This window comes from Entelurus aequoreus, linkage group LG08, assembly GCF_033978785.1.
Source record: "Entelurus aequoreus isolate RoL-2023_Sb linkage group LG08, RoL_Eaeq_v1.1, whole genome shotgun sequence".
In the NCBI taxonomy this organism is placed as follows: domain Eukaryota; kingdom Metazoa; phylum Chordata; class Actinopteri; order Syngnathiformes; family Syngnathidae; genus Entelurus; species Entelurus aequoreus.
The window spans coordinates 56558805-56571729 of record NC_084738.1 but is presented as its reverse complement, the minus strand read 5'-3'; the positions used below and the strand labels follow the sequence as shown (position 1 = coordinate 56571729).

At 40.9% G+C, this 12925-nt stretch overlaps 1 protein-coding gene across 1 annotated transcript; it reads right to left on the bottom strand.

The window, feature by feature from the left end:
- Positions 1-107: 107 nt before the first annotated feature.
- LOC133656408 (lysosomal membrane ascorbate-dependent ferrireductase CYB561A3-like) lies at positions 108-9745 on the bottom strand. Its single transcript, XM_062057492.1, has 5 exons — positions 9559-9745; positions 2431-2639; positions 2210-2364; positions 269-425; positions 108-191 (listed from the first exon to the last, which is right to left on the bottom strand). Exons 1-5 carry the CDS (start codon positions 9743-9745, stop codon positions 108-110), a joined length of 792 nt encoding a protein of 263 aa, XP_061913476.1.
- Positions 9746-12925: the final 3180 nt, after the last annotated feature.

Sequence of the window (12925 nt, the reverse complement as noted above, 5' to 3'; positions counted from 1 at the left end):
AAATGTTTGGGTTTCAGTGTAAAATCAGCAATATTTTGCTAAACAATTCTTCATTGTTCCTCAACAGAGTGGTTGTTTATTATCATAAGTGAGACATTAGTCACACTTTAAATGTCAGCATCATGTGATTCTTCTTTCACCCTCACTCTGTTGTCGATTAGTTGACCAGAACGATCCTCTCGGAGTAGAAGCTGCAATTAAAACAACATAAATATGATTTATTTTCTCTTCATTTTAATTCATTAATTAATGGCACGGGTGGACTCACGGCAGTCTCTTCGTTGTTGGCGTCGGGATGCTGCCAGTCTGCTTTGGACAGGATTCCGAACAAGACCACCCCGAAGGCAACGATTAGCACCCCCAGGGTGTTTGCAAACCAGGCCTCTAGTGGCAGCGAGCTGTACGCGGCTGCAGAGACTCCATTGCTGCAACAATGAAAACACATGATTGTGACTATATAGTATAGCGCCACTAAACGTTGGCTAGTGCGCTAATCGCTAGTGGACAAATGTGCGCTGGTTGTTAGTCGACAACTGGTGTGCTAATTGCTAGCTAACAGCTAACACGCTCATTTTTGGCTGACAACAAGCGCGCTAATTGTGTTGCTGATAACTGGTGTGTTAAATGCTAACTAACAACTGCTGCGCTATTCGCTAGATGACAACTGTTGCGCTAATCACTAGCTGACAACACACATGCTAATTGTTAGCTGTAAGCAAGTGTGCTCGTTGTTTGTTGACAACTGGTGTGCTAATCGCTAGCTGGCAAGTACCGCGCTAATTGTTAGCTGACACCTGGTACGCTATTTGCATGCTGACATCTGGTATGCTAATCGCTAGCTGACAACTAGCGCGCTAATTGCAAGCTGGCAACTGCAATGCTGATTGAAGCTAGTCACTTTTTAACGAGTGGTGTGCTAATCGCTAGCTGATAACTGGCGTGTTAAACGCTAGCTAACAACTGCTGCGCTATTCGCTAGATGACAACTGTTGTGCTAATCACTAGCTGACAACAAGCGTGCTAATTGTTAGCTGAAAGAGAGTGCACTAATTTGTTTGTTGACAACTGGTGCGCTAATCGCTATCGGACAACTGGTGTGCTAATCGCTAGCTGGCAACTAGTGCGCTAATTGTTAGCTGACAACTGGTGCGCCATTTGCAAGCTTACAACTGGTATGCTAATCGCTAGCTGACAACTAGCTCTCAATTATTAGCTGACAACAAGTGCGCTAATCGCTTGTTGATAACTGGTTTGCCAATCACAGCTGAAAACTAGAGTGCTAATTGTTAGCTGAAAGAGAGTGCGCTCATTGTTGACAACTAGTGCGCTAATCACTATTGGACAACTGGTGTGCTAATCGCTAGCTGGCAACTAGCGCGCTAATTGTTAGCTGACAACTGGTGCGCTATTTGCATGCTGACATCTGGTATGCTAATCGCTAGCTGACAACTAGCGTGCTAATTGCAAGCTGACAACTGCAATGCTAATTGCTAGTTGACAACTCGCATACTCATTTTTAGCTAACAACTGGTGGGCTGTTTGCAAGCTGACAACCAGCGCGCTAATTGTAAGCTGAAAGTAAGCAAGCTAGTCACTTTTTAACGAGTGGTGTGCTAATCGCTAGCTGATAACTGGCGTGTTAAACGCTAGCTAACAACTGGTGCGCTATTCGCTCGATGACAACTGTTGTGCTAATCACTAGCTGACAACAAGCGTGCTAATTGTTAGCTGAAAGAGAGTGCACTAATGTGTTTGTTGACAACTGGTGCGCTAATCGCTATCGGACAACTGGTGTGCTAATCGCTAGCTGGCAACTAGTGCGCTAATCGTTAGCTGACAACGGGTATGCTAATCGCTAGCTGACAACTAGCTCTCAATTATTAGCTGACAAGTGCTCTAATCGCTTGTTGATAACTGGTTTGCCAATCACACCTGAAAACTAGAGTGCTAACTGCTAGTTATCTTAAATGCTAATATGAATACAATAATATAATTTAACCTGCAAGGTACATTGAGTAAGGTATCCATGCCACTGCTATTTAAAATAAATGGTTATGTTTTTTTATCTATAAGTGGTAAAATTGTGTGGGGAAATGTAAAAAAAAAATTATTTTAAAAAATTGACCAAAAATTTCACGGACGCCCCTTTGAAGACCTTTGACCTACATTGTATCAAATATTTGCAGTAATAAATAAATGTTCCTCTCACAGAGCAAAAAAGAGGTTTTCGTTGATTCCACTGATGCAGGAGGCCAAAACCAGCATCAGCACCACCTTTCCCATCCAGACGTGGAGCGGTTTGAGGCCGCCACGGAACCGCAGCGAAGAACACGGGCAGAGGAAGCCGACCACGCCGAGGAGCCACTGTGGATCCAGAAGGAAGGAAGTCAGACCTCCCCGCAATGACGTGGTTTCCCCGCCCGCTCCTACCTGACAGGCAAAGATGGCCGCCGTGCAGAGTCCCACCCAGCTGTGCATGGAGTACATGTCCGGGATTTTCAGGTTCCGGTGGACTTGGAAGACGGCGGTCAAGCCGGTGATGGAGAGCAGCAGGGCGGACAGCATGAGGCCGGCGTGGAGGATCTTCCAGGGCTGCTTGCCCTGGGACCAGGTGCACGGGAGGCGGTACAACACGGCACCTGGAGGAGCATCCGGCATCTCATTGGTGTCTCAACTTCACCAAAAGTCTTGGGTCAGTAAAATATCACTTGCACTTGTGTACTTTATTACCAACCTCAATAGTCGCCATGTTGGCTACATAGCGGACAAACTTAGAATGGCGCAAAACTGTGGCCCGAAATTTCATTTTTACCCCGTCACACATTTTTTTTCTGTGAAACAATTTTCACACTTTTTTAAATGAACGTGAATTGAATTTGATGCAATTTAACAGGAAATGAATTGTTCACAACCTATTTTTTTGGGTGCAAAATCACAAAGTTAACATAACAAAAAAACAACAACATATTCCTCACTCAATCCCAGCACATTTCCCATCATGTGCTTATCATTGACAGAGCAGGATGGGGCTAGGAAGACACAGAATTACGAGCTCAATTAGTTCCTCATTCAAAAACCCTCTCTGTCAAACACACCATCAGCAGCTTCTCCATTTTTTTTCATGGATAAATGTCCTCCACTTAGATATATTGATACCGACGGCCGTACTGTATTAGTATTGAATCAACACTAGAGGTCATAGGGTACGATAGTACCTCAACTTATGAGCCAAATTGGTTCTGTGACGGAGCTCGTAACCCCATCAGCAGCTTCTCTATAATTTAAAGGATAAATGTCCTCTACATGAACATATTGAGGCCGTACTGTATTGGATCAATTCTAGACTAAATAGAGTACAGTCGTACCTCAACTTATGAGCCTAATTGGTTCTGTGACGAAGCTCGTAACACAAAACACTTATATGTCAAACACACCATCAGCAGCTTCTCTATATTTTAATGGATATAAGTCCTTCACTTAGATATATTGATACCAACGGTCGTACTGTACCAGTCTCGGATCAATACTAGATGCAATAGAGTACAGTAGTACCTCAACTTTTGAGCTTAATTGGTTCTGTGACAGAGCTCGTAATTCAAAACACTTATCCGTCAAACACACCATCAGCAGCTTCTCCATTTTTTCATGGAAAAAATGTCCTCCACTTAGATATATTGATACCAACAGTCGAACTGTACCAGTCCCGGATCAATACTAGATGTAATAGAGTACAGTAGTACCTCAACTTTTAAGCTTAATTGGTTCTGTGACGGTGCTCGTAACTCAAAACACTTATCTGTCAAACACACCATCAGCAGCTTCTCTATATTTTAATGGATATAAGTCCTTCACTTAGATATATTGATACCAATGGTCGTGCTGTATCAGTATCGGATCAATACTACAGTATATTTAATAGAGTACAGTAGTACCTCAAATTATGAGCTTAATTGGTTCTGTGACGCAGCTTGTATTTTAAAACACTTATTTGTCAAACACACCATCAGCAGCTTCTCCATTTTTTCATGGATAAATGTCCTCCACTTAGATATATTGATACCAACGGTCGAACTGTGCCAGTATCGGATCAATACTAGATGTAATAGAGTACAGTAGCACCTCAACCTAAGAGCCTAATTGGTTCTGTGACGGTGCTCGTAACTCAAAACACTTATCTGTCAAACACACCATCAGCAGCTTCTCTATATTTTAATGGATATATTGATACCAATGGTCGTGCTGTATCAGTATCTGATCAATACTATATTTAATAGAGTACAGTAGTATCTCAGATTATGAGCTTAATTGGTTCTGTGACGCAGCTTGTGTTTTAAAACACTTATTTGTCAAACACACCATCAGTAACTTCTCCATTTTTTTCATGGATAAATGTCCTCCACTTAGATATATTGATACCAACGGTCGAACTGTACCAGTATCGGATCAATACTAGATGTAATAGAGTACAGTAGTACCTCAACCTAAGAGCCTAATTGGTTCTGTGACGGTGCTCGTAACTCAAAACACTTATCTGTCAAACACACCATCAGCAGCTTCTCTATATTTTAATGGATATATTGATACCAATGGTCGTGCTGCATCAGTATCGGATCAATACTATATTTAATAGAGTACAGTAGTATCTCAGATTATGAGCTTAATTGGTTCTGTGACGCAGCTTGTGTTTTAAAACACTTATTTGTCAAACACACCATCAGTAACTTCTCCATTTTTTTCATGGATAAATGTCCTCCACTTGGATATATTGATACCAACGGTCGAACTGTGCCAGTATCGGATCAATACTAGATGTAATAGAGTACAGTAGTACCTCAACCTAAGAGCCTAATTGGTTCTGTGACGGTGCTCGTAACTCAAAACACTTATCTGTCAAACACACCATCAGCAGCTTCTCTATATTTTAATGGATATATTGATACCAATGGTCGTGCTGCATCAGTATCGGATCAATACTATATTTAATAGAGTACAGTAGTATCTCAGATTATGAGCTTAATTAGTTCTGTGACGCAGCTTGTGTTTTAAAACACTTATTTGTCAAACACACCATCAGTAACTTCTCCATTTTTTTCATGGGGCGGTATAGCTCGGTTGGTAGAGCGGCCGTGCCAGCAACTTGAGGGTTGCAGGTTCGATCCCCGCTTCCACCATCCTAGTCACTGCCGTTGTGTCCTTGGGCAAGACACTTTACCCACCTGCTCCCAGTGCCACCCACACTGGTTTGAATGTAACTTAGATATTGGGTTTCACTATGTAAAAGCGCTTTGAGTCACTTGAGAAAAAGCGCTATATAAATGTAATTCACTTCACTTCAATGGTCGTGCTGTATCGGTATCGGCTCAATACTATATTTAATAGAGTACAGTAGTATCTCAGATTATGAGCTTAATTGGTTCTGTGACGCAGCTTGTGTTTTAAAACACTTATTTGTCAAACACACCATCAGTAAGTTCTCCATTTTTTTCATGGATAAATGTCCTCCACTTAGATATACTGATACCAACGGTCGAACTGTGCCAGTATCGGATCAATACTAGATGTAATAGAGTACAGTAGTACCTCAACCTAAGAGCCTAATTGGTTCTGTGACGGTGCTCGTAACTCAAAACACTTATCTGTCAAACACACCATCAGCAGCTTCTCTATATTTTAATGGATATATTGATACCAATGGTCGTACTGTATCAGTATCGGATCAATACTATATTTAATAGAGTACAGTAGTATCTCAGATTATGAGCTTAATTGGTTCTGTGACGCAGCTTGTGTTTTAAAACACTTATTTGTCAAACACACCATCAGTAACTTCTCCATTTTTTTCATGGATAAATGTCCTCCACTTAGATATATTGATACCAACGGTCGAACTGTACCAGTATCGGATCAATACTAGATGTAATAGAGTACAGTAGTACCTCAACCTAAGAGCCTAATTGGTTCTGTGACGGTGCTCGTAACTCAAAACACTTATCTGTCAAACAGACCATCAGCAGCTTCTCTATATTTTAATGGATATATTGATACCAATGGTCGTGCTGCATCAGTATCGGATCAATACTATATTTAATAGAGTACAGTAGTATCTCAGATTATGAGCTTAATTGGTTCTGTGACGCAGCTTGTGTTTTAAAACACTTATTTGTCAAACACACCATCAGTAACTTCTCCATTTTTTTCATGGATAAATGTCCTCCACTTAGATATATTGATACCAACGGTCGAACTGTGCCAGTATCGGATCAATACTAGATGTAATAGAGTACAGTAGTACCTCTACCTAAGAGCCTAATTGGTTCTGTGACGGTGCTCGTAACTCAAAACACTTATCTGTCAAACACACCATCAGCAGCTTCTCCATTTTTTCATGGATAAATGTCCTCCACTTAGATATATTGATACCAACGGTCGAACTGTGCCAGTATCGGATCAATACTAGATGTAATAGAGTACAGTAGCACCTCAACCTAAGAGCCTAATTGGTTCTGTGACGGTGCTCGTAACTCAAAACACTTATCTGTCAAACACACCATCAGAAGCTTCTCTATATTTTAATGGATATATTGATACCAATGGTCGTGCTGTATCAGTATCTGATCAATACTATATTTAATAGAGTACAGTCGTATCTCAGATTATGAGCTTAATTGGTTCTGTGACGCAGCTTGTGTTTTAAAACACTTATTTGTCAAACACACCATCAGTAACTTCTCCATTTTTTTCATGGATAAATGTCCTCCACTTAGATATATTGATACCAACGGTCGAACTGTGCCAGTATCGGATCAATACTAGATGTAATAGAGTACAGTAGCACCTCAACCTAAGAGCCTAATTGGTTCTGTGACGGTGCTCGTAACTCAAAACACTTATCTGTCAAACACACCATCAGCAGCTTCTCTATATTTTAATGGATATATTGATACCAATGGTCGTGCTGCATCAGTATCGGATCAATACTATATTTAATAGAGTACAGTAGTATCTCAGATTATGAGCTTAATTGGTTCTGTGACGCAGCTTGTGTTTTAAAACACTTATTTGTCAAACACACCATCAGTAACTTCTCCATTTTTTTCATGGATAAATGTCCTCCACTTAGATATATTGATACCAACGGTCGAACTGTACCAGTATCGGATCAATACTAGATGTAATAGAGTACAGTAGTACCTCAACCTAAGAGCCTAATTGGTTCTGTGACGGTGCTCGTAACTCAAAACACTTATCTGTCAAACACACCATCAGCAGCTTCTCTATATTTTAATGGATATATTGATACCAATGGTCGTGCTGCATCAGTATCGGATCAATACTATATTTAATAGAGTACAGTAGTATCTCAGATTATGAGCTTAATTGGTTCTGTGACGCAGCTTGTGTTTTAAAACACTTATTTGTCAAACACACCATCAGTAACTTCTCCATTTTTTTCATGGATAAATGTCCTCCACTTAGATATATTGATACCAACGGTCGAACTGTGCCAGTATCGGATCAATACTAGATGTAATAGAGTACAGTAGTACCTCTACCTAAGAGCCTAATTGGTTCTGTGACGGTGCTCGTAACTCAAAACACTTATCTGTCAAACACACCATCAGCAGCTTCTCCATTTTTTCATGGATAAATGTCCTCCACTTAGATATATTGATACCAACGGTCGAACTGTGCCAGTATCGGATCAATACTAGATGTAATAGAGTACAGTAGCACCTCAACCTAAGAGCCTAATTGGTTCTGTGACGGTGCTCGTAACTCAAAACACTTATCTGTCAAACACACCATCAGAAGCTTCTCTATATTTTAATGGATATATTGATACCAATGGTCGTGCTGTATCAGTATCTGATCAATACTATATTTAATAGAGTACAGTCGTATCTCAGATTATGAGCTTAATTGGTTCTGTGACGCAGCTTGTGTTTTAAAACACTTATTTGTCAAACACACCATCAGTAACTTCTCCATTTTTTTCATGGATAAATGTCCTCCACTTAGATATATTGATACCAACGGTCGAACTGTGCCAGTATCGGATCAATACTAGATGTAATAGAGTACAGTAGCACCTCAACCTAAGAGCCTAATTGGTTCTGTGACGGTGCTCGTAACTCAAAACACTTATCTGTCAAACACACCATCAGCAGCTTCTCTATATTTTAATGGATGTATTGATACCAATGGTCGTGCTGTATCAGTATCGGATCAATACTATATTTAATAGAGTACAGTAGTATCTCAGATTATGAGCTTAATTGGTTCTGTGACGCAGCTTGTGTTTTAAAACACTTATTTGTCAAACACACCATCAGTAACTTCTCCATTTTTTTCATGGATAAATGTCCTCCACTTAGATATATTGATACCAACGGTCGAACTGTGCCAGTATCGGATCAATACTAGATGTAATAGAGTACAGTAGTACCTCAACCTAAGAGCCTAATTGGTTCTGTGACGGTGCTCGTAACTCAAAACACTTATCTGTCAAACACACCATCAGCAGCTTCTCTATATTTTAATGGATATATTGATACCAATGGTCGTGCTGTATCAGTATCGGATCAATACTATATTTAATAGAGTACAGTAGTATCTCAGATTATGAGCTTAATTGGTTCTGTGACGCAGCTTGTGTTTTAAAACACTTATTTGTCAAACACACCATCAGTAACTTCTCCATTTTTTTCATGGGGCGGTATAGCTCGGTTGGTAGAGCGGCCGTGCCAGCAACTTGAGGGTTGCAGGTTCGATCCCCGCTTCCACCATCCGAGTCACTGCCGTTGTGTCCTTGGGCAAGACACTTTACCCACCTGCTCCCAGTGCCACCCACACTGGTTTGAATGTAACTTAGATATTGGGTTTCACTATGTAAAAGCGCTTTGAGTCACTTGCGAAAAAGCGCTATATAAATGTAATTCACTTCACTTCAATGGTCGTGCTGTATCAGTATCGGATCAATACTATATTTAATAGAGTACAGTAGTATCTCAGATTATGAGCTTAATTTGTTCTGTGACGCAGCTTGTGTTTTAAAACACTTATTTGTCAAACACACCATCAGTAACTTCTCCATTTTTTTCATGGATAAATGTCCTCCACTTAGATATATTGATACCAACGGTCGAACTGTGCCAGTATCGGATCAATACTAGATGTAATAGAGTACAGTAGCACCTCAACCTAAGAGCCTAATTGGTTCTGTGACGGTGCTCGTAACTCAAAACACTTATCTGTCAAACACACCATCAGCAGCTTCTCTATATTTTAATGGATATATTGATACCAATGGTCGTACTGTATCAGTATCGGATCAATACTAAATGTAATAGAATACAGTATTACCTCAACTTAAGAGCCTAATTGGTTCTGTGACGAAGCTCTCAACTCAAAACACTTGTATCTCAAATCAACGTCTCCCATTAAATTGAATTCAAATCAATTTAATCGCAGTTTGCCCTTTTTAAAGCAGAAAGTACTTTTGTTACCATGAAGTTGTCTTCCAGTTAGTTTTGCGTAAAACCTTAACCCGCTACTGACCCAGGCCGTACAGAACCAGCATCCCGGTCACCATGAGGACAGGATGCCAGTTGAACTGCGACTCGGTGCCGTCCCAAGCGAAGCCGCCGCGCCAATGCGAGTTCCAGAAGCAGACGAAGACGACGCAGAGGACGCCCAGACAGACGCAGAGATCGAAGGCAGCGTAGAAGGACCTGGAAGACGCCATGGTCGCGCAAAGTCTTGGAAGTGTCTTGGTCGGGAGGAACCGTCTGCTTGGAGAAACGTTCCAAGACACAGTAGAAAACAGCTGCGTCATTATGCATTATTATGCTGACAGTCAGATGGTCAGGAGGTGTGTCCACTACTTCACGTCGTCATGACAACACTCCCTTTGTCACGCATGACACCACAATCCATGTGTGGACACACCTTCACCCCTGACGACCTCCCATGGAAGGAAGCCCGGTCAACTTGGACTGCTTTGTTGACAACCTCTTTGCAGGACACACCTTAGGACAGGCTTTCTCAGGACACACCCTCATAGGACATACCATCTTAGCACAGGTTTAGAACACACACTTTCAGGACAGACCTTCTCAGGACAGGTCTGCTTAGGACCTGTTTGAGCTTGAGAGGTGCTGCAAAGAATAATGGGCAAAACTGCCCTAACATAGGTGTGCCGGGTTTATGGCATCACATTTAAAAAGCCTTGAGGTTGTAATTGCTGCCAAAGGTGCATCAACAAAGTATTGAGCAAAGACTGTGAACACCTATGTACGTGTGACTTCTTAATTACTACTATTTTTATTACAATTGGGAAAATTTCTTTAAAAAAATAAAGTGCTTACGTTTTCATTATGGGGTATTGTTTGTGGAATTTTGAGGACCAAAAATCTATTTGCAATTAGGCTGTAACATTAAAAAAAAGTCACGCTCTGTGGATACTTTCCGGATGCATTCGTCAAAAGTTGACTTGAACTAAAATACGTTTTTGTCAAAAGACTATGAATAAAAAAAGAAACAAACACGGCCGTCAATTGAAGGATGTGAAAGAGTCAAAGTGAACGTTCCGGTTGGTATTTGTTCATCAATCAGAATTCAATCAACCATGACTTCCTGGAGCTAACATGCTAATTAGTCAAATGTCAGGATATCGCCGTCATCTGACTTCTTCTCTGCTGGGAAAAAAGAAGTTTAGCTAGCTTGCTCACGTTTAAAAACGGCATTTTAGCCCAGAGTTTGTGCTGGGAGAATAACTACAATCAGAAATGTTAGTGAGCTTAGACACCCGACCTGTCAATCAAAAGTCAACTTGCAATGGACGTCGAGTGGATCTAGCATAATATTGTGAGAGCCTTGTCCATAGTGGATCTAAATTAATAGTGAGAGAGTCCAGTCCATAGTGGATCTAAATTAATAGTGAGAGAGTCCAGTCCATAGTGGATCTAAATTAATAGAGAGAGAGTCCAGTCCATAGTGGATCTAAATTAATAGTGAGAGAGTCCAGTCCATAGTGGATCTAAATTAATAGTGAGAGAGTCCAGTCCATAGTGGATCTAACATAATATTGTGAGAGTCCAGTCCATAGTGGATCTAACATAATAGTGAGAGAGTCCAGTCCATAGTGGATCTAACATAATAGTGAGAGAGTCCAGTCCATAGTGGATCTAACATAACAGTGAGAGAGTCCAGTCCATAGTGGATATAACATAATAGTGTGTGAGTCCAGTCCATAGTGGATCTAGCATAATAGTGTGAGAGTCCAGTCCATAGTGGATCTAACATACTAGTGAGAGAGTCCAGTCCATAGCGGATCTAACATAATAGTGAGAGAGTCCAGTCCATAGTGGATCTAACATAACAGTGAGAGAGTCCAGTCCATAGTGGATCTAACATAATAGTGAGAGATTCCAGTCCATAGTGGATCTAACATAACAGTGAGAGAGTCCAGTCCATAGTGGATATAACATAATAGTGTGTGAGTCCAGTCCATAGTGGATCTAGCATAATAGTGTGAGAGTCCAGTCCATAGTGGATCTAACATACTAGTGAGAGAGTCCAGTCCATAGCGGATATAACATAATAGTGAGAGAGTCCAGTCCATAGTGGATCTAACATACTAGTGAGAGAGTCCAGTCCATAGCGGATCTAACATAATAGTGAGAGAGTCCAGTCCATAGTGGATCTAACATAACAGTGAGAGAGTCCAGTCCATAGTGGATCTAACATAATAGTGAGAGAGTCCAGTCCATAGTGGATATAACATAATAGTGAGAGTCCAGTCCATAGTGGATATAACATAATAGTGTGAGAGTCCAGTCCATAGTGGATCTAACATAATAGTGTGAGAGTCCAGTCCATAGTGGATCTAGCATAATAGTGTGAGAGTCCAGTCCATAGTGGATCTAACATAATAGTGTGAGAGTCCAGTCCATAGTGGATCTAGCATAATAGTGTGAGAGTCCAGTCCATAGTGGATCTAACATAATAGTGAGAGAGTCCAGTCCGTAGTGGATCTAACATAATAGTGAGAGGGTCCAGTCCATAGTGGATCTAGCATAATAGTGTGAGAGTCCAGTCCATAGTCGATCTAGCATAATAGTGTGAGAGTCCAGTCCATAGTGGATCTAGCATAATAGTGTGAGAGTCCAGTCCATAGTGGATCTAACATAATAGTGAGAGAGTCCAGTCCGTAGTGGATCTAACATAATAGTGAGAGGGTCCAGTCCATAGTGGATCTAGCATAATAGTGTGAGAGTCCAGTCCATAGTGGATCTAGCATAATAGTGTGAGAGTCCAGTCCATAGTGGATCTAATGGATCTAACATGATTCCCGGGCGCGGCTACGCTGCTGCCCACTGCTCCCCTCATCTCCCAGGGGATGATCAAGGGGATGGGTCAAATGCAGAGGACAAATTTCACCACACCTAGTGTGTGTGTGACAATCATTGGTACTTTAACTTTAACTTAAATAATAGTGAGAGAGTCCAGTCCATAGTGGAACTAATGGATCTAACATAATAGTGAGAGAGTCCAGTCCATAGTGGATCTAACATACTAGTGAGAGAGTCCAGCACATAGTGGATCTAACATAATAGTGTGAGAGTCCAGTCCATAGTGGATCTAACATAATAGTGAGAGAGTCCAGTCCATAGTGGATCTAACATAATAGTGTGAGAGTCCAGTCCATAGTGGATCTAACATAATAGTGTGAGAGTCCAGTCCATAGTGGATCTAACATAATAGTGAGAGTCCAGTCCATAGTGGATCTAACATAAAATAGTGAGAGTCCAGTCCATAGTGGATGTAACATAATATTGTGAAAGTCCAGTCCATAGTGGATCTAACATAATAGTGAGAGTCCAGTCCATAGTGGATCTAACATAATATTGTGAAAGTCCAGTCC